This window comes from Choristoneura fumiferana, chromosome 23 (genome assembly GCF_025370935.1).
Source record: "Choristoneura fumiferana chromosome 23, NRCan_CFum_1, whole genome shotgun sequence".
In the NCBI taxonomy this organism is placed as follows: Eukaryota; Metazoa; Arthropoda; class Insecta; order Lepidoptera; family Tortricidae; genus Choristoneura; species Choristoneura fumiferana.
Genome location: NC_133494.1, coordinates 5,693,571 through 5,721,476, shown reverse-complemented (window position 1 = coordinate 5,721,476; position 27,906 = coordinate 5,693,571). Strand labels below are relative to the sequence as shown.

Below are 27,906 nucleotides of genomic sequence, written 5' to 3'. Positions count from 1 at the left end.
ATCTTAAACTAATTACAGACTAATTTATCAAAACAGTTTTTTTTTACAAAACGTCTACAAAGATTGTACCTTCCTTTTCCAAGTGAAGTTACAAAACAAAACATTTTAGGAGTCTTATTTAAAGGGGTTTATTTCCACTATTTCTTGATTTAGAAGTCAATAAAAACAACTATACTGGTTATATTTTGATGCAGGTAACAAAGAAGAATAAAGCCGTTTTAATACAAACCTTGATTTTTTTTTATTTCAAACAATGAAATGCTTCTTAGAGCCTTAGTCTTACAGATAACATGAATAATTATCATCTATCTATTTTAAACAGAACTGCACTCTGTAAAAAAAAATGGTAATAAGCCCCTTTTGAATAAACGCTTCTGTGTCAAGCAACAAATGTGTTTAGAAATATTATAGGTATTTAGAAATTTAGCTCCAGCTAGATGGTAAAAATAGGTTAAAGTAAGAAACAAAAGAATTAAGTACAACAGTGTGAGAAAGAGTTATTTTAAGAAGTCCCAAATATTAACCAATCAATTAATATGTAATGACAGTGTAACAAGTAAATATTTTACACAGTCCTGACTAAAATTACCCTTTCTTAGTATCACATTTAACATAAAAAAATCATACGGAATAGTCTCACAAAAACGTGAACTAGAAATTAATAGTTGACATGAATTTACAAATTGGCAAAAGTATAAATCCTGAAACAATACTCCTTTCTTTGGATAGTCACGTAAATAAATTTAGGATTAGCAATCGAGTTGATTTGGAAAAATAATAAAGCCCTATTGGAACGATTTTGTATGAAAATATGTGTGTAGGTAGGTATGTAGCTGTAATGTGCGTAAGGTACATGTCTCAAAATTAATACATTATAAAAATAAAATGGAAAAAATAATACTGAGTCCCTCATTAGCGATAACAAACAGGACGCAATGATGATGCTAAATAAAAATAATTATCATAACAAAATAAGTCAACATCAGGGGTATGCTAGAAAAAAGCATGCAGAGCATTAAATTATTGTTTTTATCAACATAGGGAGAACTAAAATAAAAAACCGACCAAATTTTGGACCAATAACTAGGGATGGGCCGAAATTCGTTTTAAATTAGGTTTAACCGCATTTCGGCATTCGGCCGAAATCCAACTAGATGAAAAGAGCCTCCTTGTACTATTTCGACGATATCTTTAATATCAGTAAAATATGCAACAAAAATGAAGTGGAGGTTTTAAATTCGGTTGTATTTTTTTTAATGTTTGCTTCCTCAGAACTCCGTCAGTTATGAACTGATCTGAAAATTTTTTTTTCGTTCGTCTAGTAATGCTTTCAATTAGGTTCCATAAGCACCAAATCAGGATCTGATGGTTGGATCCTAAGGAAATCGAGGGAACTCTTCAAATATCGTCGGAACGCCTATGGCAATTTCGATATATTTAGGAGTAACTCGTGCATTTGCTCTTGAAAATCATCATTTGGTGAAGTGGAACTGATGATGAAGACCAAATTTTACCAACGGAGCGACTACTCAATAATGAATACTTCACGGGTTAAATTTCAATTACTTTAACGCAGTTGCTAAGCAATTTAAGCTCATCGTAATTCATATGTGAAATGGAACGGGTGATGAAGGATAATGAACGTCTCTGCATCGGAAAAAGCAATTTTTCGTAAAAGGTGACGAGCAGTTGACATTAAACTATTGTATCTTTAGTAACTGTAGATTGATAAACAAGGGTTCTAAGTGATCAATTACACCCAAGATATTTAGGCGCACGAGCGAGCAAAGCGAACGAGGGTGCTTATAGTTCGCAGGTGCAATTGATCATTTACACTCGAGTTGAACACTACTTTTCATTACAAATGCGAGGAAATAAAGAAAAACTGTTATAAATGTATACGCAAATTGTAACAGAGCGGAAGAAAATGTATCGCGCCAAACCGTCTTTTGTTTTTTTTTAATGGTCTCGCGCTCTTTGGCTTTGGCACATTCAGCCAGCACTGGCCAGCAGCATTATGCCAGCATGAAGGTTTCGAGGTAAGTATAACGCATTACAATCTCCTTATTTACCAGTTCGTGAATACAAAGGAGCACCATTCGATTTTTAAATTTACTTACATCCCTAAAGATGTAAATCGAATTTACAACACGGATTTCAAGTTAAATCCAACCTACTTTCAGAGCTTAAGTGATGAAAAGATCTTTTACACTAAAAACCGTAAAAAAAAATATAACAAAAAATGGAACCAACTACAAAAAACCAAGAAAATAATTTTCTACCAGTCTGAAGTCGGTGCCTCAGCATGAGCCAGCAGAAGCGATTGAAGCCCAATATACTCGTATAGTTGTAGGTGAGATAGACGATTATAGTTCCACTCCTGCTGGCTCGTGCTGAGGCACCGACTTCAGACTGGCAGAAAATTATTTTCATGGTTTTTTGTAGTGGGTTCTATTTGTTGTTATAAATTTTTAATTAACAATCTTGATTACAATCCGTAAATTTAATAAAAAAAAAAATTTGGTTCAAAATTTTCACAAATTAAACATTGATAAATATTAAGTACCTATTTTTAATCATGAAAGGGTGCTTTCAACCATCATATTTAACAATCTCTTTCTTATCTATTCACTCGTATATCAAATTCACTAGAGGCATGTTTTAAACCAAAGTTCGGCCCATCATTACTAATAACGTGGAGTTATGCATAAAACAAAACGATTGTTATAATTATAAGTATTTTTCCTGTTAGTCTACAATTGGACGTTGTTTTTGATTTCAATATGCCAGTCCAAAAACTGTATTGGTTAAAAAATTTAAGAGATACCCTTCTTTCATGTAGCAGTAACTTCAGTAGGTAAGTCGATGTCTCATGTTAAAAAAAAATACATTAATCCCAAATCAGTTTACTACATGCAAGAATAAGTCTAAAATATTTAACAAAGTTCTCAATATATTTACAAAAATTCAAAACATCTTCAGCGACTTCGCATATTTACTATTTACATAAAGCTGACATTCCATCCAATGGAAATCATGCAAAAAAATCCTTCATAACAATAGATGTGGAACGACATTTTACTAGCACACCGTCTATCAAATCTTTGTTAAAGATGTCACTTATCGACGGGTATTGTATAAGAAATTTTATTAAATTGGAATAACCACTTCAGAAATGGTTACCACACTTTCGTAAAATGACGAGTTTACGGGCCCTTTCATCACACATAGATGACAGATCTTTGATGCCGTCTCTGTCCGTTTTGTCCGAATAAACGGAGGCGACATCAAACTTATCTATCACTTAAAATTTATCAACGAGTGGTGAAACAGGCCGTAAGCCTACGAAAAGGTTCTACAGTGGACGATTCAGTTTGTTCTACTGTACACATTAGACCAACTAGTGGATTCACTAGCTCAGTGTGTATGCAGGTACATCGTCCATATTATTTGAAATCACGTCTGATTGCTTGTGTCATATAGTCGACAATTTAATTTGAACTTTAACTGGGCAATTTCCAGAGCAAAAATAAATTACACTATTTAGCCCGTCAATTAGATTGGGGCTGTTTCACCACCCATTGATTAATTTCATCTGACGGATAAATGTAATACCGTCTCCGTATATTCGAACAAAACAAACAGAGACGGCATACATTTATCCGTCAGATAAATTTTAATCAATAGATCGTGAAACAGGGGGTAAATGTCCGAAAATATTCGACAAGTATTTTTTTCTTTTGCCAATCAATCAAAACATTACAAAGATGATTGATATTTTCTGATAATCTTACTGACTCATTACGTTTTTTTAAGACACTAGCATGATACTGAGTTTACTTTCGAATGGTATTTTCTAGTAATATGATTTAAATATTAGTCACGAGAGCGGACCAATGAAACACATTCGTGAGTCTTCGTACTACCGATGTACAGTCACCAGCACCAAAATCTGACGCAACAAAGCGCGCATTAATAACAGACACGACTTTATTTCTAGGGCCGGTAGGTCGTGTCAGATATTTTTGCAAGCTCCGCTGTGGCACCTTTAAGTTGACAGTGTGCGACACAACGAACACGATTCAAGACTATATTTTGTATTTTTTTGCAGGTGGTAGGACCTTAGGATTAGTGAGCAAGATGGTGGTAGCAGTTTTGGCGTGGAGAGTAAGACAGCCGGTGAAATTACTGGCACTTGAGGTATCCCATCTTAGGCCTCTAGGTTGGCAACGCATCTGCAATACCCCTGGTGTTGCAGATGTTTATGGGCGGTGGTAATCTCTTACCATCAGGAGACCCTCACGCTCGTTTGCCATCCAGTCAAATAAAATAAAAAATAGAATTTTTTGGACTATATGGTAACGACGAGGCTTGAATCATGAACTTTTTTCAGTTTGGTCAATTTAAGTGCAGGTAACTGTAAGCAGGGAAACACACTACTTTCACTCCACTTGCGACATGTCTACATTGGTTATACCTAACTGGTCCACATGGAGCGTGTAAGGCGGGTGTTGTTAGGCGAGAAGCTCTGGTCCGGCGGCGAAGCGTCCCCGTACACCGGGGCCGGCGCCGGCGCAGCGTACGGACTGCGAGACCAACTACGGCGCGGGAACGGCGGCGGGGACTCTGGAGGCAGCACCGTCTCTGGAGGAGACGGTTGCCGTAGAATTGACTTCTGGTGGAGACGCTGTTGGACTGTGGAAAGAGGATGAGCAAGATTAGTGGGACTGCCTATTTGACATGCCGAGATAGCGCATTAAAATGAGTTTAGTATATTTAAGAATGGAAAAAGATTATTTTTAAACTTGGGAAAAACTTTTACTTATTATAATCACTTGATAAAAATATCTCTATTTTAAATATTTGTTACTTTTCAAGGCCTGTCAAGGAGAGGATCGGGATTCTAGCCCGGGTTCATGCATACCTCTCGAGTATTTCGGAATTCACATGCGAAATTTGTACATGAAATTTAATATGAGCTTTCCGGTAAAGAAGAACATCATGAGGTAACCTGTATAGACCTACAAAACAATTAACTGTTGTTCGTGTTCCCAATCTGCATTGGACCTGTGTGGGAACTACAACCTCTTCCACCCCCTAAAGCCCTTTCCATCTGAGAGGTAGTAACCTGTGCTCAGCAGTGGGAGATGTAAGGCCTGATGATGTTGATAGTTAATTAAATTACATTGGTCCTTTCCTATACTCCATAAGCCTTCTTGAAAACAGAATGGAGTTATGTCAAATTCAATAAAACGACATAGCATGGTCACACGTCTAAAATCTAAGTTATGGAAGTAAGCTGCATTATTTAACATCTGTCACAGAAGTACGTGCAGAAATACCAGACACGTCCTACCGGCCCTAGAAATAAAGTCTTATCAGATATTTATGCACACTTTGTTGTGTCAGATATTGGTACAGTCACGAGCACCAATATCTAACACAAAAAGCGTGCATAAATATCTGATACGACTCTATTCCTAGGGCAGGAAGGACGTGTCAGATATTTTTGCACGCTCCGCTGTTGCAGATATTATTGCTGGTGACTGTACTACGAACTAACACAACAGTATGATCAAATTACTCACTAAACGTATACGCAGCAGCGACAGCAGCAACCGCGATCATAGTAGGCACATAAGGCCGGAGCAGCGCGAACAACGCGCCGAGAAGCGTCCCGCACGCCACTTCACACTCCCTCTCCACCTCCACTCGCAACTCTTGGGCCGTCAGTCGCGACACAACATTCACCCACCCCAACCCACACACAGACGATTCACTGTTCACTGTCACACTTATCTCTTCACTTGACGTCTTCTGTTCCAATTTCAAAGCAGGCGACGGTGTCAACCGCACTGATTTCAACGCGTGCGTGTTTCCATACACTGTGAATATCGCCGGCGGATTGAGTAGCGAGACTTTGGTGCTCGATACACGGATCGGTGGCAGTAGTAAGACTTTGGTGCATGTTCGGAATACGCCCCATTCGGCGCAGAGCTCGATTTCGGAGGATTCCGTGATAGGCCCCGCGGGAATTACTGAGCAACCTAGTTGACCTGAAATTAAAAGTGCTTTTTAATACGCTTTTATATTAGCTTCACTTGTCTCTATGTAACCAAACATTTAAGTTTAGATACGCCGTTGCCATACTTTGACCGCGCCGAAATGTGTTAACTCCGAAATGAGTGAGCTCACTCATGTGGAATCAAGAGAAAGTAGTATTGGCAATTACTGTAAGACAGAAAGAGATGGCACTACGTTCTCAATATCGCACCGCAGCATCTAATATTACTACACTTTTTCGCAGCGAGGGCATATTTAAACTTCTAAATCTTTCCATGTAACGAAATCTTTGAATTTGATTTCCACCATGTACTTATTGTGGTAATGCTAAGAAACTTGGGTATTATACTAAGGCCTGATGTACAAGAATATGGTACCATCGAGCTGATTTGATTATGGAGTCGGAAGCTAGACACTGGTACTCCAAGATAGAACGACGTAACCTAACCATGTTTGGGGTTTTTAGGGTGTATTTTGACCACAGATCGCGAAAATCAAATCGGGTCAATTAGTAAGATTCACAACACTAACCATGGTTCGTTAATTAAATTCAATTAAATGTTTGAATTTAATTTAATTAACGAACACCTTTGTAACCTTCCACGTGGTTTTTACTTAGATCGTACAACGTAAAAATAAAGTTAAATACATTTAATCGCATTCGCCAAATACATCTCTAACACTTAGCGAGCGACGGTGATACGAAGGAAATCAAAATCAAAGCTATTCAATTCCAATCCCAGTCTTACCGTTGAGTATGTCCAACACAGGTTTAGCGGAGTGCGGCAGCTTGGTGCGGCACGAGTAAGGCAGCTCGACGGGAACGCCCTCGAGCGCGAACTTCTGTTCCTCGGAGCAGAGAAGAGGGCCGGCCGTTAGGCCCACCGCTTCGACGGACAAAGGCACCATTGATGACGGCCATTCGCCTTGCAGGAACTCCATCTGAAGATTACGGTTATCATCATCATCAGCCAGAAGACGTCCACTGCTGAACGCCACAATGAAAGACAACTCGCCACTTGCATCCACCGGTTGCTCGCAATTCTCACGGTGTCGTCAGTCCACCTAGTGGGAGGCCTGCCAACGCTTTGTCTTCCGGTTCGCGGTCGCCACTCGAGCATTTTTCTCCCCCTACGGCTATCTGTTCTTAGAGCGATGTGGCCCGCCCATTGCCACTTCAACTTGCATATTTATAGCTATGTCGGTGATTTTAGATCTTCGACGAATTTCCGTATTACGAAAGAAAGAAAACATTTATGAAATATGATTTATGAGAACATACATATATTGAGGAGAATAAATAAAAATAAAAAAGTAACTCCAAGCATAGCTCTCTCCAAAGTTTGTTGACTCTGAGCCTCTCCAACAGTCAAGGATCACGTCTCAGAGCCATAGGTCACTCCTTGCTACCTCAAAGAGCGATTTAGCTATGTTACTTCTGTCCGTTGCTCTCAGAACTTTCTCCTTACTGTCCCACTTTCAAACTCTAAATTCTATGTTTATTCTTACACTGTCAAGGCCACTCGGTTGTGGAACTCCCTACGGATAGACTTGAGATGCGCGAACTCCTTGCCTATCTTTAAGTCTATGCTTAGAGAGCACTATCTGTCATCTTGCGTATGAATGTTATAGTTAGCTTATTTATATGTTGTTATGGTATCTATCTACCTATCTATCTGTTTAGATTTGTTGTGTATGTGTATTCTTGTGTATTATTGATACAGCTTTAATCTACTGTAAATTGCACCACCTGCTAAAATGTATTCCTTATTTCTGTCCATTGTAAAGGTTGCCTGTAAGAGATCGCTCTGAAGCGATAAGGCCGCCTATTGCTTACCTTAGAAAATCTCTATGTATATACTTGTGTTTTCTGTACTGCTTACTGTGTTGGTGTGCATTAAAGAGTTATTGTATTGTATTGTCATCATCATTATTGGCAACGCACACTGGTCGAAGACTCTAGTCTTTAGTCACGATTACGATATAGTAGTAAGCAGATTAGCTCGTTGTGTGGCAATGGCCCATATAGCATGGGGAACAGATGGCTGTTTGGGCCGAAAAGTTTTCGATGGGAGACCGCGGATCGGCAAGCGCAGCGTAAGACGTCCACGAACGACGTCCACCAACGAGATAGACGGATGAACTGGTTAAAGCCGCAGGCTCAAGGTAGATGCAGGCCGCCTCCAACCGGTATAGACCTCCAATATCGTGTTTTTTTTTAAATGGTGATGTAAATACCTTGTCTACTGGCAGTTGTATGAGCGTCCGGGCGGCGGCGGGGCGGTCGCGGCGCAGCGCGTGCTTGCCGGCATCGGCGCGGGTCAGTATTGCCAGCGACGCGCCCGTGCCCGCGTAAATGCTCACGCCGGCCGGCGCCGCCCATCCCACGCCGTCCAGGCAAACCCCCCACGCGCCAGTCACTGGAGATAGTCAAATGTTAAAATTAAATAAATACCACCGGATACAAATCCACATTCTTATCCTCGCATAACTTGAGACAACTTCAAGAGTAGCATAAATAGAGAGCTCCCTGTGGGTGTGGGTACGTCGTTGTACACACAGAACGCTCTGTGTTTTTTTTACAGAATCTGTTTTATTCTAGTGGGGCCGTATGTATGTACAGTATAGACCTGCAAGAATAATCGTGCAAGTTGCAGAACATTCAAACATGTTCCCTTTGATGCCTCGCAATATAATGCAATTTGCGCGATTCTTCTTGCAGGTCTAAATTGAGCTTTGGACTGGAAATAAATTGATGTCATTTTATTTATTGTTGAAGTTTTAGAAAGGTTTTCCTTTTCATGTTTTTTTTTGGCACGTCAACTACATTGGACAGACCTGGCTGTCAATGAATTCTGCTGCAATAAATTCTAGCTGCAAATAAATCTGAGCACTGACCAGCGATTCTGTCAGCGTTGGACTCGGATCCAGTGACCCACACCTCATCCTTCACCGTGACGCCGCTCGCCGTGCCGTGGAACGTCATAAACGCGCCTGCGGCATCCAGGCCCGTTATCAGCAGCTCCGGTCCTAATGCACTGTAAGGTAAAATATCGTTACTAAATACGGGTACCACTAAAAAACAGCTTGCCCGCAACATTATGCTGAGAATGCCCAGTGGGGTTTTTTTTTAATTATTATTTCTTCCTAACGTGTTTTTTCTGTGTATCGACTATGTGTAAATTAATCTCTCTCTCTCTCGCTCTCTTCTCTCTCTTCTCTCTCTCTCTCGTCTCTCTCTCTCTCTCTCTCTCTCTCTCTCTCTTTCTCTCCTCGGTTGACTTTATTTGACGACAGCAAACGCGTTGTCTTTACGAAAGAAAGAAAGGTCTTTAGAAATAAAACCCCGGTTGACTTTATTTTAAAATATTGGGGGCTATTATCATAGCTTTCGAATTGGCCCCAAATCCCCTAACCTGTCAGGCAGCCGGCGCACGTGCGCGGGCAGCGGCGCGGCGCTGGCGTTGGCGGCGGGCGCGAGCAGCGGCCGGCCCAGCGCCGTCCGCAGCACGAGCCGCAGCGCGCCTTCGTCGCCGAGGCTCGGCTCCGCAGTGCAGTATGTCGGCACCGCCACTTCCACGTGGATCACCTGTACAGAGCAGACAATTATTTTCCGTAAACAGTGTCGTAACATGGAGGCTATCTTGGTTGCAACCCCCCAAATGTGCTTGTCATGAAACCCGTGGTCGATAAATGAGTCACTGCCCGTACTATACTGCGGCGCGCGCAGCTGCTGCACGGCCAGCAGCAGGAGCTCGCACACGCACACACACACACACACGCAAGCAGTTAGCGGCATTTTTGTAATAGTACATTGTGTGTGAATAAGGAATTACGAACGAGAGTCTATTAATTAGGAGACCGAGGTCGAGTCGCCAGTCACTGGAGATAATCAAATGTTAATAGTACATTGTGTTTTAAGGGCGGTAAATAAGTAATTACGAACGAGAGTCTATTAGAAGCCCGAAGTTGAAGACTGAGGGCTTTAGTGTGTCGATGTTCGTAATTCTAGTACCGCCCGTGCGACATACAATGTTTTTCATAACATTTGCGAGTAAAATTGTATATTTGTAAAAGAAAAACTAATATTTTTAAAATATTGCCGATACCGCTGACTGCGCTCTTGGCAGCGCCAGCTCCCCGCCGCCTTCCCCCTATGTGATGAAAAACATTGTTTGTCGCACGGGCGGTACTAGAACCAGTCTTCGACTTCGGGCTTCTAATATACTCTCGTTCGTAATTTTTTATTTTTGACAGAGCGAACGTGGTCGTCGGATCAGGATCAGTAGTGAATCTTCATGAGGACTTTCTTGGGAAAATAGTGTGATGTTTTTTTCTTCTTTCAAAATAGAAAAATAAACAAATGAACTCATAACGCGTTCCATTTTAAAAATGTTTACTTTTTTAATTGTCAACGTATATTTGGGTCATGGTGTCTACACAGTGGCGCAAAAATATGCTGCTGGCTGCTGGTGCCGCTGTCCACTCTCAGATTAGACCTCTTAGTAGCCTTTTACGACACCCAAGGGAAGATATGTTTTTTTCTGACAAAAATTAAAAAATAGAAACTTTTTTACTGACTGCCAATATCATGGGACAATTCGACTTAAATCGAACTACTTCCAAACCAAGCAAATCTTGTATAGTCAAGTGCAAAAATAAGTATATCTATTCGAACCACTCAAAAATATGTTACTACGGCCTTATTGCATCGGAATAAGAGTCTGTGGTACTTATTTTTGAAACTTTGAATAAGTTCATATTTTTACACTTGACTAAACATACGTTCTACTAAACTAAATACATATTTATCAAGACTTTAATTAGCACTCACCGTCTCTCTGTAAATATTATTCCGATCATCCTTATGCTGCGCCACGACGACTCCGTACCCCGGACTCAAAGCCTTCAAGTCCCCGTTAGGCGTGACTTCAAAGGAGCCGTCTCCGAATGACTGCCAGGCGCCGCGAGGCAGCGACTTGAGGCGGACGGTGGCGCCGACGGCCACGGCGAGCCGGTCGCCCGCGGCCACGGCCGGGCTCGGGTGCCCGTGCACCGACACGCGGATGTCGGCTACGGCTAGGATCTCTATTGTGCTGTCCCAGGAACGCGTTTCTGCTACCTGGCATTCAAATTTGTCAAAGGTCCATAGTGCGTTATTGAGTACCTAAACATTAAAATATCTTCACAAACTTTCTCATATATTAGTGAGACAGCGTCGACTCTAGCCCTTGATCAAGCTAGAGCGAGATTGCCTACACCGCTTCACGGGTATTCTTCACGTGGCCACTTAGAATTTTGTGAGATTTTGACAACATCCTCCTAACATGAAACTAACGTGAGACCCACTCATATTTACAATACAATACAATGACTCTTTATTGTACACCACAAATAGTAAGCGATACAGAAAACAAGTACACAGAAAGAAAAATTGTTTATTTAATTAATTAAATCCGGATAACTCACGTCATAAATCGAGTTTATCACCCGGTAGTAGCGCGAGCAGAGCGGTGGCGCGCAGCGCGCGTGTTGCAACAGCCGCCGAATCGTGTTGCCCCAACGACGAATTAGCCCGAAACACGTCAAGATAAACTCGATTTAAGACGTGAGTTTTCCGGATTTATTTCATTAAACATCCTCTTAATCCTACTCAGCGCCGGCCCTGGAGTAGAGCAAGAGGAGTGGTCGCTCTTCGGCGCCAGATGGCAAGGGGCGCCATTTTTCAGTTTCCAGTGCGAAATAAAATTTTAATGGCGCCTTTTAAGAGTCGAGGAAGCGGTGTAGACAATCTCACTTTACCTATCTAAGATTGTAAGGGGCTGTTTCACCATTCATTGATTAGTGGTAACTAGCGGTTAGGTGTGATGCCGTCTCTATTTGTTTTGTTCGAATAGACGGAGACGGCATCACATTTAACCGTCGGTTAACGCTCATCAATGGATGGTGAAACAGCCCCTAAATGTTTCTCGTGAAGGTAACTAGTTAATCAATAATTCAAAGATATAGTCCTAATAAAGATTAGTTATGTATGTCTGTTACCTGTCCCATATTCCGCACTCTAACGTCGATCGTGATGACTCCAGGCTTGAGAGGAATCACCCTCACAGACAAGCCCTCGGCGACGCTTCTCTCCAGTTTATCTGCAACCAATTGTAATTTCATAAGATATTTTTATTCTGAGAGAAGGTACAGCAACAAAATTGTGAACCATATTGACATGTTGCCACTTGTGCTACTGTACAGTCGAAGTCAAGCGGCTAGCGCCGTCGATTATGGACACAGCGTCACCAGCCGAGTCTCAGTCGCCAGCTAGTGTACTGCTATCTCGTTTAAAGAGTACGGGTCAGACAGAGCAGAATGGCTTGATCAACATATCATCGATTCGTCTAGATGAACCTCCCTCAGATGCAAGGCCGCTAACCCGGTGCCCCGTCACTTAAAACAGCACCAGTACAGCTATCTCGCTTAAAGAGTACGGGTCAGAGCAGAACGGCTTTTGCGAGTCGTGTAGATGAACCTCCAACCAAGGCCCCTAGCGTAACTACCCGCAGCCTCGCTTGAAGCAACACCAGACAGTGTATAGCTGCTGTGTAATGTACAGCTATGTATCTCGCTTTAATAGTACGGGTCAGAAGAGCATCAACCTACCATCGATATGCGAGACGTGCAGCCGCGCCGTGCGCGTATCCCTCAGAGCCCAGGCGACTCGCGGCGCAGGTTGCAAGGCCGCCAGCGCCGCCGCCCCGAGGCCGGTCGCTTCCAGCCACAACGGTGCCGGTTCGCCCACGAGCAAGGTTTGCGTCGCCGCACGTACGCGCAGACCCGTTATTGGGATAACCTGCCAATTGATTTACTACATGAATTTCTAGTACGGGATCTGATTACAAGTGTGCCTAAGTCATAGAGTACATGGAGACAATTAAGGACTTTGCACACTTATCAACTCCGAATTACTGTGGCACCAATTCCACTCCTCGGTTGAGTAGTCAACTAGGTATAATCCCCCCAATGGTCACTAGTTGACAACGTGGTGTCAACAAGTGGGTAATATAATTCTCGGTTGGACATGGCGGGTTGCCCACCACTCGTAAACGCGTAGCCGCCGCCGGGCCGACGTATGGCTTTTAGTGGACCTAAAATGTAAGACGCATAGTTGACGCATGGACCACGCGTCGTACACTGCATAAATTTAGAAAATTGTACCGTAGTAAATACGACACAAGGCTTAAATTTCCATATTTAACTTTGAGTCAAGTGGCTGTTGAGCTGTTACAGTGTATGAAGACCTTCATAGAAATTTAACCACCCCAAAGTTAAGTAACAAACAAGTACGTCTTGGTTCCATTGGTTAGGTTATAGCCACTCGGGAAGGAATGACTCAGTGAATCGGGCAGGATTGCTCAGCGGTAATCTCACCTCGAGTTCAGCTTCCGCGCTGGCCAGTTCCACGTCCGCGATGTCTAACGCCACGAGCCTCACGCGCGCCGCTCCCGCCGCCTGACCCAACACCAGGCCTGACTGACTGACCTATCAAAAAATGCACAAAATAATATTTGATAAAGTTTAAAATTTTTGCGATTTCTACTAGTAATTATGCCACAACTAGGACTTATCCCGACGATTATATGTATTATAAATGCGGAAGCGTATCTGTCTGTCTGTTACCTCTTAACGCTTAAACCGGTGAACCGATTTAGGTGCAATTTGGTGGAAGAGATAGTTTGAGTCCCAGGAAAGGACATAGGATAGTTATCTCGGAAAATTGCTTTATTCCCGCGGGATATCGATACGGGTCCATCAACTTTTTTTAACACCTCATTGCCATGGTTACATCCCCTGGACAACTCTTTAAAACCATGAGTTTATGGACTCCTAATCACATTAGTAGTCTCTTAGACAACGGGACAGAATAACAAATAAAAAAAAATAGTGACGCATAAACGAATTCTTCGCAGACTCTATGACATACAAGTTCGTCTGTGTTCGCTAGCGCAAGGCGGTCATGTTATTTCTATTGTTTTTAATGTAATGTATTGTATACCTCGACAGAAGCAGCGTGTGAGACCAGTTTGTAGTGCAACGCGGCGAGGTGCGGCGGGGGCCCGCCCGCGTGCCGCAGCTGGAGCCGCCCGCCCGGCGGCAGCCGCGCCCGCTCCGGCACTACGCTCAAAGGCGGGAACACTAGCACCTGTAACGTACAAATTACATTCGAATACCTTTGATTTGGCCTACCCTTTAACCGCCATTGTCTCAATTATAAGACACAAATTAGCCAGCTCATATAGTTTCGGCAGTGAAAAGGTTAATGTTTGAGTAACTTGATGATATTCACGCTAAGTGATAAAAACAAAACGCTAATCAACAATATCGTCAATATTCTCGTTCAGGGTTGTGGCTTGTTCAGTAGATCTCCATAACCATTCAGAGGAGCAATTCTACGAGCATAATGAGGACTTTTGTTTCCAGTTCGTTTCGTCGTTCGGCAATTTGTATATCTAGTTTGTTTGGTATCGTTTGACAGTCTGATTTATTTATTTCAGATTTATGCTTTTTCTATACTACTGTATAGAAAAAACATAAATGTTGATACGTAGTTTTAAGAGTTTTCTGTTGTCGTTCCTAACCAATTTTGCAAACAGTTTGTTTTTTTCTATCAATAAATCATTTTATCTTATATTTAATACTCCTCAACATCAGCACTAGATGCCTCCGAACGTCGCTCTGACTTTCCCGGCTCCTTCTTTCACTCCGCACATCAGAAGAAAGCACCACCAGCGTGAAGTGTCCACTGAGCCTCCATTCCGGCGCTCGGCCGGCGCTCACTCGCGAGTCAGGTCAGGTACCCCCTTAATATGGTTGAGCCTGGTACTTTCCGCTGGCAATCACTTCTAAAGTTAAGTAGCTAAAATTAACAAAGATGAAACATGAATAAAACAATTCTCACCTCAACATCAGCACTAGAGACGCCTCCGAAAGTCGCTCTGACTTTCCCGGCGCCTTCTTTCACTCCGCACAGCAGCCCATCTTTGACAGTGAAGTGTCCACTGAGCCTCCATTCCGGCGCTCGGCCGGCGCTCAGTTGCGTGTGCGACACGCCCCTAACTATCGCTGCGATGGGCACACAAGCACCGACGCAAATTGCCCGCGATGTTGACACTTCCACGCTTTGTACTTCTTCTATGTGGACCTGAGAGATGTTGGATATGAATTATCAATGACACTTTTTTATCGTTTATTAATAAACAGATTATCAGACGATAAAACTTCGTAGAGTAATATTTAGAAGAAACTTTTAAGCACGTCGTGTTCTAGAACGTTTACTTTTTAATGTCGTCTAGTTAGTATGGATTCGGATATGAGCACTAGTGGTTTTGAATGGGATGAATTCGAACACTTTTTTGCTCGGACCTTTTCTGTCTATATTCGAAATACAAAAGACATTGAGACAGCACTGTCTGACGCACACGAAATCAGCAAAGAGACTGTGAATGAAATGAGGGCTATCGCGTATGAATTCGCCACTAGAAGCGCTAGTGTAGCGTGAGGTCTCCGAAATGTCAAATCTCATAGTTTTTGGGTGAGCTACACGGGTTTATTTATAATTAGAATAATTTTGTGAATATTTTGCTATATCTGAAATTAATTATGGCAAATATGCGGTGACCTGTCGTTTTGCCGAGTTTCATTACGCAGATTTTCGTTTCGCAGATAACTATTGGCAGATTTTTCTTTTGGCCGAGCAACGTTTGGTATAATTTCATTACGCCTATTATTCGTTTCGCCGAGTAGTCGGTAGGAAGAATAGCGATAAGCAGATTTACGTTTAGCAGATTGTTTGTTTCGTAATTGTTTCAGTTAACCGAACAACTGTTCGTCGAGACACGATAAGCAGAGTTATCACATGGCATTCATATTGTTAAGTAGATTTAATGTTCAGTCGATTTTTGTTTCGTAATCTGCGTAGATAAAATCGGCCAAACGACAGGTAGGATTTTACTGAGTTGACAATATATACTAGCTGTTATCAAAATGTAGTTAGGTGCGACGACGAGCGTCAGCGAGGAGGAGTGTTAGGTAGAATTGCGACCAACAACGCACGAGCCGAGCGAGCGAAGCGAGCGTGCCGCGGTAGCGGCCGGCGAAGTGCCAGAACCGAACTGCTAGCATCGCGACTTGGTTTGTTTAAACTCGAATATAAAATAAATACAAATTATGGTCAAAAATACGTTTATTACTTGCGTTATACGTTTGAAACTTGTGAGGGTACATAAAAAAATCATAAAGAATGCGCGGTCAGCACGGCGTGTAAAAATGCCAATAAGCCATAGTGTAATCCACACATATTCGCGGTATTGAATGCCATTCCCCATGCGAAACGAAAAGATGCGAAAAGTTGATATGCGCACTGAATAATAGTTCAACCGTTACAAAAGCGAAAGGTTGTTCGACCAAATGTGCAAAATGTGTAGTGATTAATAGGCTAAACGAATTTCTGTGAATAGTTGTTCCGCTTACTGACTCATATGCCAAGTAAATAGTCTGCTAGAGGTTGAGTTACGAAACGTTAGTCTGCGAAACAATACATCTGCGTACAAATTCATCGGCGTACCGTTACTCGGCGAAACGTTGTCTGCCAATCAATAATCTGCCTAAAAATAGTCGGCGAATCATTAGGTAACCCAAATATGCGTTCCGGGGCAATGAATGTCTGTGTTCTGAGACAGTTTTGTCTTTCAGAAACCTTTGTCCTCCCTTTTTTCCGAACAAAACGGGGACTATGAACACTGTGGCATGCTCGATATTTTTATGGTACGGTTTTAAGGTGTATTAAATATGATTTAAATCTAAACTTTGTTTTCACGGCCGGAATAACAGACTTTGAAAGCCTTACTTAAAAACCTCACGCAACAGTGCGCCATCTAGTGACACAAAAAACGATAGCCTTCATTGCAGACGCTCGAGCGTTAGACAACGCGGGTTCAGGTGGATTTAATAATTATTATTATGCGAGTATTAGTACTAGTAATAGTAGCCCTTGGCTCAATATGTCAAGGTCAATTACCTCCGTCACAACCAGGAATCAACTAGGCATCAAACCTCACCTCAACATGCTGCCGATCGCCGCTGACGCACTGATCGGCGACCACCAGGTCGTAACTGCCGGGTCCCGGCACGACGGCCGTCAGTTTACCGCCGTCTGCCGTCCCGGACGAGCCTTTGGGCGCCTCTACGGCATACCGGCCGCTCCCGCCTGTTATAGTCGCTATGTTGGACACTGTTTCGCTCTCCCATGCTATGTTGACCTGAGGAATAAGTATTGTAAGTACTTAGAAGTACAAGCAAGGTTAAAATATGTATTGGAGCAGTAAAGAACCTGGTGAATGAAAGGAGTGTTTGTGAAGCATCTCTTCAGAAGATATCACAAAATAAATCCAGATTATTTGAGCCAGTTTTTGGCTAAGTATGACTGAACATACTTGTAAAATAAAATCAAGAATTTTTAATTGCGCTCGACATATGATTTTATACATGTATTCTATATTCAAAGAGTAACGCGTAACGACATTTTGGATGACATTTTCCGATAGTTCTTTGTATATTATCTTTGTTATAAAAAATAGTTTTTAAACAAAAAAAAAAGTTTTATTTTATTATATTTATTTATTGGACAAACCTTTGAAGGGTCGCATTTCAGGGGCGCCACGACCCTGGCTTGGATGCTGGCTGTGGCTTCAGGAATGCTCGCCTTCAGAGACCCGCTCCAACCGATGGCTTGCTCATCTGCTACTACAAGCTAAAAAAAAAAAAAATTTAAGCTAAGTTTTGAAACTATACAAAAAAACCGTGACAGACAAGAATAAAAGACATTGTTCAGATTTATGGCAGTTCTTATACTGAAATGTTAGTTGTTCTGAAAACATTTCTCTACGTGAAATGTAATTTACATTCAGATTATTTTACCTGTATATTTAAAATAATCACCTGATAATACTTATAAGGCACCGGCACCGGCGCATATTCTGGATGCGTCTCGATGAACAGTCTGTCGACCGCTCTAAACTCTATGCCGGGGTGTTTAGGGTCAGTTTCCCATGACACACGCGGCCCGCGCTCGTCCAGCAGCTCTCGGCCAATCGCGTCAAGGAGAGTTACTTTGACTGTCACTTCGTGACCGGGACGGAGCCAAATTCTGAAGGAAAAAGAAAACATTCAGGGCTGAATATTCCAAACTGTAGTTACAGTATAACTGCGTAACTTTAAATAGTTGATTGAATTAGGCATTCATTTGCAAAGGTTCAAATCTATGATAAAAAAGGCTACTTTGCAACTAAAAGTGCAAAACAGCTACGTCTTTGTGACAAAGTGTTCATCATGCCGAGCGGGGTCCTACTTACCGTCTTGTGTCTCATGTTTATATAGTTACCTGGGCCCGCCGGAGCAGTTGGTGGGCGCGTCAGCGGGCTCCAGCCGTATCCGGGACACGTACGGCGCGCAAGCCGCCTCGAACTCCGCAGTTTCTTGTTCTTCGTCTGCGCTCGCTACCAGCGCAAGACGAGAGTCACCTTTCTATTAACAACAAGAAATAGTCAGTTATCATCGTTGATTTGAAGCAACTTAAACCTAGCTACTTCTCAATACGATTGCCATAATTATTATCGAACGCCCGGCCGCTCGACGCTCACGATCGTATATACTATCCCTTTCTACCATCATCCTATATCGTGTGACAGAAAGAAGTGGTGAAAACGACTGTAATTTCGAATGCATTAGAGAATAGGGCATCTGGTCTTAAAGTTAAGACGAACTGTAATTTTAATGATTGAACAGCGGTTTCCTACATGCCTCCGACGTGAGGTGCGAAAAGCGGAACAATATCTCAACATTCGCTTTCTATACGCAGCCTTGCAACTAAGGGTCGTGAATTATTGTCGTTCATTCCGGATCGACCAATACGGGGTTGTACACTTACCGGACCTAGTTCCTTACTTTACCAGCCTTTACTTATCCGCAGCTTTGCTTGCGTGAACCGTTAAGGGTTGGCAGTTGATTGGAAAATTAGTGCAAAATTCATGCCATTGAATAGAGCAGCACTGCGTATCCAATTAGATGACATGAAACTGCACGACACGAGGGCACCTGGTCCGTGTACCCAGCTTAACGCAGCTGACGACCTTAGTAGGATAAAGAAGTTCGTACCCTGCGGCATGTGAAGGTGAACAGTTGCAAGTCAGGGTGGCGGTGCGGCGGCGGGCCGGAGCGCGGGGCCAGCTCCGCCACGCGCGGCTCGCTCGAGCGGGGCTCCAGAGCCTCGCCTTCAGCTAATACCTGGATACCAAATATTAAAGATAAAAATTATATAGGCATTAAATTAAAGATAAAAATTACATTAAAAAAATTAGGGATGTATGGGGTCCCGATGCGCTACCATTTAACACCAATGTGAATTCGCGAAAATGTAATTAGCTGTAAAAAGGTTCCAGAATAGGCCACGATCTCTACAGGAGTGCATTGGGTCAATTCACGCCGAGTTTGCGCCGCAGCAGCGCGCCGCCATCCCCCCAGCAGAGTAGGCACTGCCTATCCTGCTGCCTACTCAATGCACGCCATTCGATCTCAGGTATACGTACAGGCAGGTCGGAGCCGACGAGGGCGGCGGCGTGCGGCGGCCACACGAGCCGCGGCGCGGCGCGCACGGCCACGCGCGCCGTGTCGCCGGCCCGCCCGCGCGACACGCGCAGCAGCGACACGCCGCGCGCGCCCCACGCGCACTCTATCACGCAGCACGCGCCGTCTGAAACAACACATCATCATATCAGCCGTAGGACGTCCACTGTAGGACATAGGCCTCCCCCATAGACCTCCAGTTGCTACGGTTGGAAGCGACCTGCATCCACCGTGAACCCGCGGTTTTAATCAGACGCCGTACTGCCTAACGTCTCTGACGCTCGCAATCGCAATTTAATGACAGTTTTTGTATGTGAAATCTGTAATTTGATTGCTATCTCAATGGTGGACGTCCTACGCTGCGCTTGCCGATCCGCGATCTCCATTTGAGAGCTTTACGGTCCCAATAACCATCTGTTCTCCGTGCTATACGGCCTGCCGATTGTCACTTGAAGAAGCCAAATCGCCGGTAAATTGTCGGTGACCCTCGTTCTTCTTCGTTCATACACCATTATACACTAATAATAATCTGGTCATTACTTTGAGCATTAACACACGCTAACATTCTGTTAATTCAATCACTACACGTATTTGTCTGAGACACTGTTAACCTGCATTGATGTGGAAAGGTAAATGGCATCACAAATATTTAATAAAATTCTTGCTAATATACGGATTTTAAGAAGAAATTGAGATTGGTATTTAAAAAATGTGGATTTTATGGGTGGATGTAAATGTTGTACGTTGACTGTGTCCACAGTCACTCACTACCTTTGATTCTCACTTATCACTCGATCCAAACATGCAACTCACTGCCACTCCGCGCATACAAACCGGATCCAGGGCGAGATTTACGCATATTAAAACGCCATGTGAGTTATTAAAAAAAAATAAAGTGAACTTACCAATAGGCTGCACCCAAGGAGCGGCAGTGACATTCTGTGGCTCCGGCCCTTCCAGTAGGGACACTGAGAATGATGCGCAGTTACACCTAGAAATCGGTTACTCTTTAGGTGCTCTTTTGTTATAGATTTATGGCCGTCATAAGTCGCGAAATTGAGGAAAAATATCGTTACTAATTTAAAAAAAAACTCGTATAACAAATATAACTAATAATATACACTAAGCTAAACTTTGAAGCACACAAATAAAGTTAACTTATTATAATTAATAATGAATAAACATTGCAACAATAACTGTGATATTATTCTCCGAACGGCTATTCAAAATCAGTTAAAAGAACATTTATTGTCTAAAGAAATTACAGTTAATTTCACTTACAAGACAATTTCTATCTAGAAGTAGAATAATTATTAAGTTTCATAGTAGTTGATAGATACAGTGACTTATATTTATACAGTGCACAGTGTTTTAACTTTGTTTTTATAAATATTTAGTGTTTTGCTATCTTTTATGGTTTTTGGTAAATCATTACTTATATGAACTAAAATAATTTCCTTGCTCACCCGCTTGTTTGTATGTGGTCAAATCTTGTAATACTAAGAACTTTTTTCAGAAAAACTTTTTTTTGCTTAAACTTAATAGGACTGAAGCCGGAAGCTGAAATATTATGATTGAAATTTAAATACTTACTTGTGGAAGTTATAATATTCTCCGGTAGTGGGATGTGTGGCGGTTAACGCAATATGCAGTTGGTGCGGTTTTCCCACTCGCGCGTGCCCCGAACTCGACACCTGTATCAACTCCGGGGGAGCGGACAACACTCTGTAGAATAATGCAAACACATCACAAATACTTCTGAAAACTAAACGGCAGAATTTCACTTGCTTACGCCAATATCCTAGTCATTAAGCAAACAATCCATCATTAAAAAAGAAAGATCTACTCACTTTCCAAGAGCGCGCACATGAGAATACTTCTTCAGTTGCACGCGCACGTCGAGCTCGCCGATACCTCGGATAGTGACAAGGCCCGTAGGTGCGAGCGAGACAGCTCTAGAGGCTGTTTCCAGCTCCGACCACGCGACCGGCTCTTCGCCGCCGCCGCGGTGATTTAGTTGGATATCCCTTGAAATACGTTTCACGGTTAGTAACGAGTGGGAGAATAAAAGAGAATACAACACTCACTCAATAAAGGGGCATCATCACTGTACGAGTGTTATAAGGTCAAAGTAAGCTATATTATCCCACAAATTTTATAAATAAATGCGACAGTTTGTTAGTGTGCGTGTATGTTTAATCTTTCACGCTAAAAGCGCTGGGTGTATTTAGATGAAACTAGCTTTTGCCCGCGTGGAATTCGGTTATAGCTATACATTTTTTCGGGATAAAAAAGTAGCCTTATCTCTATGGCAAAAATCATGTCGATCCGTCGCTCCGTTTTGACGTAAAAGACGGACAAAGATACAAACATACACACTTTCGTATTTTTAATATAATAAGTATGGATTTGATGTGTAGCTGGATCTTGAGATTAAGAATAACACATAGGGTACAGTCACCTGCATTTATATCTGACACGTCCTACCAGCCCTAGAAAGAGTTGTATCGGATATTATGCACGCTTTGTTGTGTCAGATATTGGTGGTGGTGACTGTACCACGAAATCTCAATTAGTAACATTATTCTAGGGTGTTCTTAAGGATACAACTATCCTACAGCACCAATACAGTAGTCACCAGCCAGCACCAATATTTAATATTTAATACAATAGACAAAGTAGAAGTCAGTATAATATGACTATTCCGATTCTTTATAAATCCAAAAATTAGGAATATGTAATTTAAAATTACGGTTTTCATAATTCCGAATTTTAATACACCGAACGATAAGAAGTCTGACTCAATACTAATCCGAAATGCCAAAAATACGAATTCCGATTACTAAAATGCCGATTTTCAAAATTCCAAATATCATGTTAAATGATATTGTAACGGATAACTCACGTCTTAAATCGAGTTTAGCTCGACATGTTTCGGGCTATTTCGTAGCCCTTTTTCACAGGAGCACGTGACTCGGCGGCTGCCGCAACACGCGCACTACGAAATAGCCTGAAACATGTCGAGCTAAACTCGATTTAAGACGTGAGTTATCCGTTACAATATCATGTTCAAAATTCCGAATATCATTACACCGATCAATAACAAATCCCGACTTATTAACGTAAGCTATGTAGTTTAGATTGGCCTAAAACAATAATAACTGTTTTGAAATTCGGAAAAATAAACTTCGTGTTTTTATATAATCGGAATTATATGTCTTAGGAATTGTGAAAAACGGAATTAACAAATTCGGAATAAAATATTTCGGAGTATTTGGGTGTTCCCCTAGAAAATAATGTTAACTTACTGAATAGCATCTGTCCACGCCACATAAAGTTCTGGAGGTACCACAGCCAAGGGTTCCACAGCAACCGCCGACGCTGTGCCTTCAACCTGGAACCACCATACATTAATTATTTTTTTAGCAATAGAAATAAGGTAAACCTGTAATGTGACATGCAATAAACAATTTTGAATTTTAATATAACTTGACCTGTCCTTTTATTGAAAAATATGTTTACAGAATATATTTGACTGCAAGTGACAAGTAAATTACAGTGTTGTGATATAAGATCATTAAATTTTAAAAAGCGCTATTCAGTTAAAGGTCATGATAAAAGTAAGCCGTGGTGGCCTAGTGGTTTGACCTATCGCCTCTCAAGCAGAGGGTTGTGGGTTCAAACCCCGGATTACACCTCTGAGTTTTTTGAAATTCATGTGCGGAATCACATTAGAAATTCACCACGAGCTTTGCGGTGAAGGAAAACATCGTGAGGAAACCTGCACAAACCTGCGAAGCTATTCAATGGTGCGTGTGAAGTTCCCAATCCGCACTGGGCCCGCGTGGGAACTATGGCCCAAGCCCTCTTGTTCTGAGAGGAGGCCTGTGCCCAGCAGTGGGACGTATATAGGCTGGGATGGGATGGGCATGACAAAATTGTTGACCTTATTTCTATTGAGGAAAAAAAAGAAGCAAAAGAATTACAAAAAAATAGGCAACAATAGCTCACCTGCTTAGAAATGATTCTTCCAGCAATGGAATATAGCTTAGCCGTTACAGTAAAGTGGCCAGCGTTCTGAGCAATAGCATCAGTAATGGTCCCATTCTCGGTAGACCGCACCAAATCCACATTAGCTTCACCCTCCACCATCAGTCTAACCAGCATCTCATCACCCGCTGTCAACGGATGCCCATTCACATCCAACACAAGACTGTGTATCACAAATGGTTCAGACTGTATCACCAAATTTGCTGGTCGTATTGAAACTCGGATTCTATATGGTTCTGCTACTGTTAGGATGGCTGTAGCGACTTCTGTGGCACCTGACATGAGGTGAATATTGGTTGTGCCTATTTCAGTTCCCCTCACGAGGCTGATGGCGTCTTCGAGGCGGGCTACGTCGGTGGATGGTACTTTTATGTAGTAGAGGGTGTCTGCGATGTCTTGGATCGTGAGGCGACCGGCACGCGCTCTTACGACTCTGGAAACGGTTAATAAATGTGATTAAATCCTCAAACAATACTAGAGTTACAACGAGGCATCTTTGAGAGCAATGAGAAACGAAAACAGGCCTAAAACACATATTTATAAAAATTAAAAAACTAAAAACAAGTAAATAAAAGCAACAACCCAGTGCAGGGCTTCCCAAACTTATTTGTACTGTGACACCCTTGGGACTTGGGCATGTTTTTACAACGCCCCTCAACCTAGCTCCCAAAAATACTTACCAATTTTAGTACTAGCCCAGTTGCCAGCCTTTTTTCTTTTTCTACATCTATTTTTGACCGACACACGACGCCCCTGAGACAATATCGCAAGGCCTCAGGGCGTCGCGACGCACAGTTTGGGAAGCCCTGATGTAGTGGCCCTTATGGCGTCTCAAGACCAAAAAAAAACTTACTTATAGCGCAAAGTATCCCCTGGAGCGATACTCGCTGTTGCAGGAGTAAGCACCACGCTAGCAACTACATGCAGCTGGAAATCTGTGCATATAGCCTTAAGGCAGACGGTGACGAGGCACTCTCCCATGGCTTGCCCGTACAGTAGCACAGAGTAGGAACGGGCTCCGAGGCTTTCCAGCTCAGCTATGCTGCGGGGCGCTTCGTAGTCTGTGTCGCGCCATCTCACTAGCCTAGAATTTTTTATTGTGAGTGAACGCAAATTAAATTAAAGTCAATTACAAGTATGAGGCCTTTGCCCAGCAGTAAGACACTATAGACTATTTTAAATATGATGAAAGTAGTTCAATCCCCAATGTGCACGGATTGTAATAAGATTGAGGACTTAATACATTTTTTGGTGGAGTGTGTATTGACTAAGGATATCCGCGATAGGTGGTTGAGTGATTTGGACCTGTTCAATGGTGCAGTGAATGTTATTTTGAGTTGTCTGGTATCGGAAGATGCAGTACGAATTTACAGGTTCATCAAGCACTCCTTTGCAGCCAGATAATCTGGACATCGCAATAGGAGTGTTTGATGAATGTGGACATCGAGTCTTTCAATGAGGCTGGCATAGTCACACAAGTGCACTTAAGCCTCAAAAAAAATAGAAAAAAAAAATTAACTATAGAATTTATGGTACATGTATAGCACGCTGTTTTCCGCAACTCGACGTCTGAGTGCGCCTATTTTGCGTGAAAACTATAGAATTTTATTACAATAATAGGCTATTTAAAAAAAAATATAGAGGGAGAGTCAATTAACTTTGTGGTTTTGTTGATTTTTTCACCTATTATAATTACTTTGAGGTTGCATATATAATATATATATATAACTAGTATAATTAGATGACTTTCTTCAATCAATTTTATTTTAAAGCAGGCAAAATGTAAACCCTCACCTTTTATAAAAAACACTTAAAACGTGTTTGAATCCAATTAAAAAATGATCTAAAAAGAGCTGTGCAAATTAGAATATCAGGCTGATGATGATAATGATGATGATGCAAAAATATATGCTGATGATGCAAAAATATATGCTCATATGATGAATAATAATATTATGATATCATATAGTACAAAAATTTTACTCAGTAGAATAACTACTAATTGAAATTTAAAATTCTGTGGTGTTAAGGAAAAAGGAGATGAGTAAAAAAAAATTTTAAAATGAGATTTTTGCACTCATTGGTTCAAAACACTATTATGTGTCACGGCAATTAGGAGATGAGTCAATATTTTTTTTTACTCATCTCCTTTTTCCTTGACACCACTTAATTACAGTAGCGTTAAGTACAGAATCAAAATTTCTAGAGTAATGAATACTATTAGCAATAAAGCCACCACTAGTGCCACATTATAATATAATACAATACAATACAGGACAGTAATCATAAGTAGTAATGTGATCATATAGGCTTTATGAATTAGACATATCTTATTATTAATTATAACCAATATACTAAAGTCAAAGATGATAATAATCTAACCAAAGCCTTTAAAATCTGGTTCAGTTATGTATCACTTACGTAACCAGTGGATCTTCTCCAACATTACTGCCCAGATTGGCAATGGTCCATTCGAAAGTCACACCTTCTAGTGTTGAGAACTTATTGCCTGAAATAACAACAGCAATGGTATTATTGATTGATCTTTTCAACTGCAAGACAAAGTTACACTATATGGCATTACACTGTTTAGACCCCTGTTTAGACTTACAAGTGAAATTGTACAGTTGAGGTCAAAGATATCTTTACACTACTACCTTGTCACTATCACTTCATGTTTGAACATTTGAAGAAAATTGACAGATGGCATACAGTGGCAAGGCACTAAAGCATAAAGATAGCTTTAGCCTTGACAATACAGGTTATATTTCATTGTGGCACTCGATGGACCACTTCGACTTGTTAACCACTCATTAACTTTATGGCCTGGCAATGAAATACAAAAACTCTTGCAGTCCTTTACTATTGTCCTTAAGTAACAATGTACTATTATTTACCTAGTTCATCATAAGCAACTACTTCAAAAGCCTCAGGTGCCTCTTCTAAATACAATTTCCATGTTGTGCTCATCACTTTGAGAGAGCTTATTTTATCAATGCTGACATCACCTCGAAGTATCTGTAATGAATATTCATTGTTTTCTTAGTATATTTTGAAGTAGAAATGCTATTCTGTAGCATTAAATGCTAAGACAAAAATATATTGCAATTAAATTCACTTTATTTATCTTGTTTTTGAGGAAAGATAACAAAAAGAGAACTTATTTTTGTTGTTATTGCTGCACTAGCGATTTCCCGCCATAACAAACAGAGCACTTACTTCGCCGCTGTTCACTTCTTCGGCAAGAATAATCACGGAGCCCGGTGGTACGCATGTTTTGGATACGGAAACCTTTGCGGATCGTGAACAATGCCCCCAGGAGTCTTCATAAATCGGCTCCAAGTCGATGATGTCATCGCGAGATAAACTCCTATAAAAAAACTATTGTATAACCAATCTACACATATCATCATCAAGAAATAATCCCACGACTACTTACCAGGTATAACAGCCGCCTTCTATGATCTCAAATGTGAAATTCACAGTCAATTTATCAAACCAAGGCAAGAGCACCCTTGGAGTGTTTATTTTCGCACTTTCACAAGTATGTACACACAAACACGCAATTAATGTGAGTACAAGAGTCCTTTGCAATCCCTCCATACTTGTTATTAATAGAATTACATGTGTAAAACTAGAGTATTAACAGTTTCTTGATCACCTCTAACCTACAAAAACAAGCAGCTGAAGCAGCGCATTTTAAAATTTTTGACAGTCTGTCAGTGTTACCAACTACAATTTCATAATTTCTATTCAATAGTTTAGTTTATATTACATAAAGGGTAAATATTGTAAATGTAGGTTTTTTATGGTTACAGAATCCTTTAAATTAGTTTTTGTTTTATTTTCCTTTGCTTTTATAATTGTCGATATGTTAATTTTCGCATATATTTTGAACGGAAGTCAGAACATGTTGATTTATAAATAAATAAAGTTCAACATAAACAAATGTTTCAACATAAAGTTTTTACTACTATCATCATGGGATGATTAAGAGAAAACTAAATACCTTGAAAATATACACATTTTAAGCGTAAGAGCGCGGCCACATGCTAATCGCTCGCCGCTCGTTTCCAGCGATAAATCTGGTCACTTGACATATAGCAATAAAGCTGAAAATGTTGA

General features: G+C 41.3%; 1 protein-coding gene across 1 annotated transcript; it reads right to left on the bottom strand.

The window, feature by feature from the left end:
• Positions 1-810: 810 nt before the first annotated feature.
• On the bottom strand, positions 811-27,494 carry Gp210 (nucleoporin 210). The gene is made up of 28 exons (XM_074105220.1): positions 27,221-27,494; positions 27,001-27,151; positions 26,679-26,799; positions 26,203-26,290; positions 24,635-24,865; positions 23,743-24,214; positions 23,040-23,125; positions 21,582-21,758; positions 21,325-21,456; positions 20,637-20,722; positions 19,695-19,858; positions 19,264-19,392; positions 18,491-18,633; positions 18,049-18,256; positions 17,741-17,860; positions 17,169-17,369; positions 15,011-15,253; positions 14,108-14,254; positions 13,483-13,593; positions 12,715-12,904; positions 12,106-12,206; positions 10,898-11,185; positions 9,480-9,652; positions 8,962-9,101; positions 8,302-8,483; positions 6,813-7,005; positions 5,589-6,056; positions 811-4,695 (listed from the first exon to the last, which is right to left on the bottom strand). The coding sequence occupies exons 1-28, from the start codon at positions 27,382-27,384 to the stop codon at positions 4,478-4,480; spliced, it is 5,127 nt and encodes a 1,708-aa protein (XP_073961321.1). The 5' UTR covers positions 27,385-27,494; the 3' UTR covers positions 811-4,477.
• Positions 27,495-27,906: the final 412 nt, after the last annotated feature.

What these genes read in the sequence shown, in the direction of transcription:
- Gp210 (XM_074105220.1), bottom strand. Translation starts at nt 27,384, where the DNA reads ATGGAGGGATTGCAAAGGACTCTTGTACTCACATTAATTGCGTGTTTG. An exon ending in GAAGGCGGCTGTTATACCTG is followed by an intron (nt 27,152 to 27,220) that starts GTAAGTAGTCGT and finishes GTTTTTTTATAG; the next exon opens with GAGTTTATCTCGCGATGACA. An exon ending in TCTCTAGTGCTGATGTTGAG is followed by an intron (nt 14,255 to 15,010) that starts GTGAGAATTGTT and finishes TGTACGTTACAG; the next exon opens with GTGCTAGTGTTCCCGCCTTT.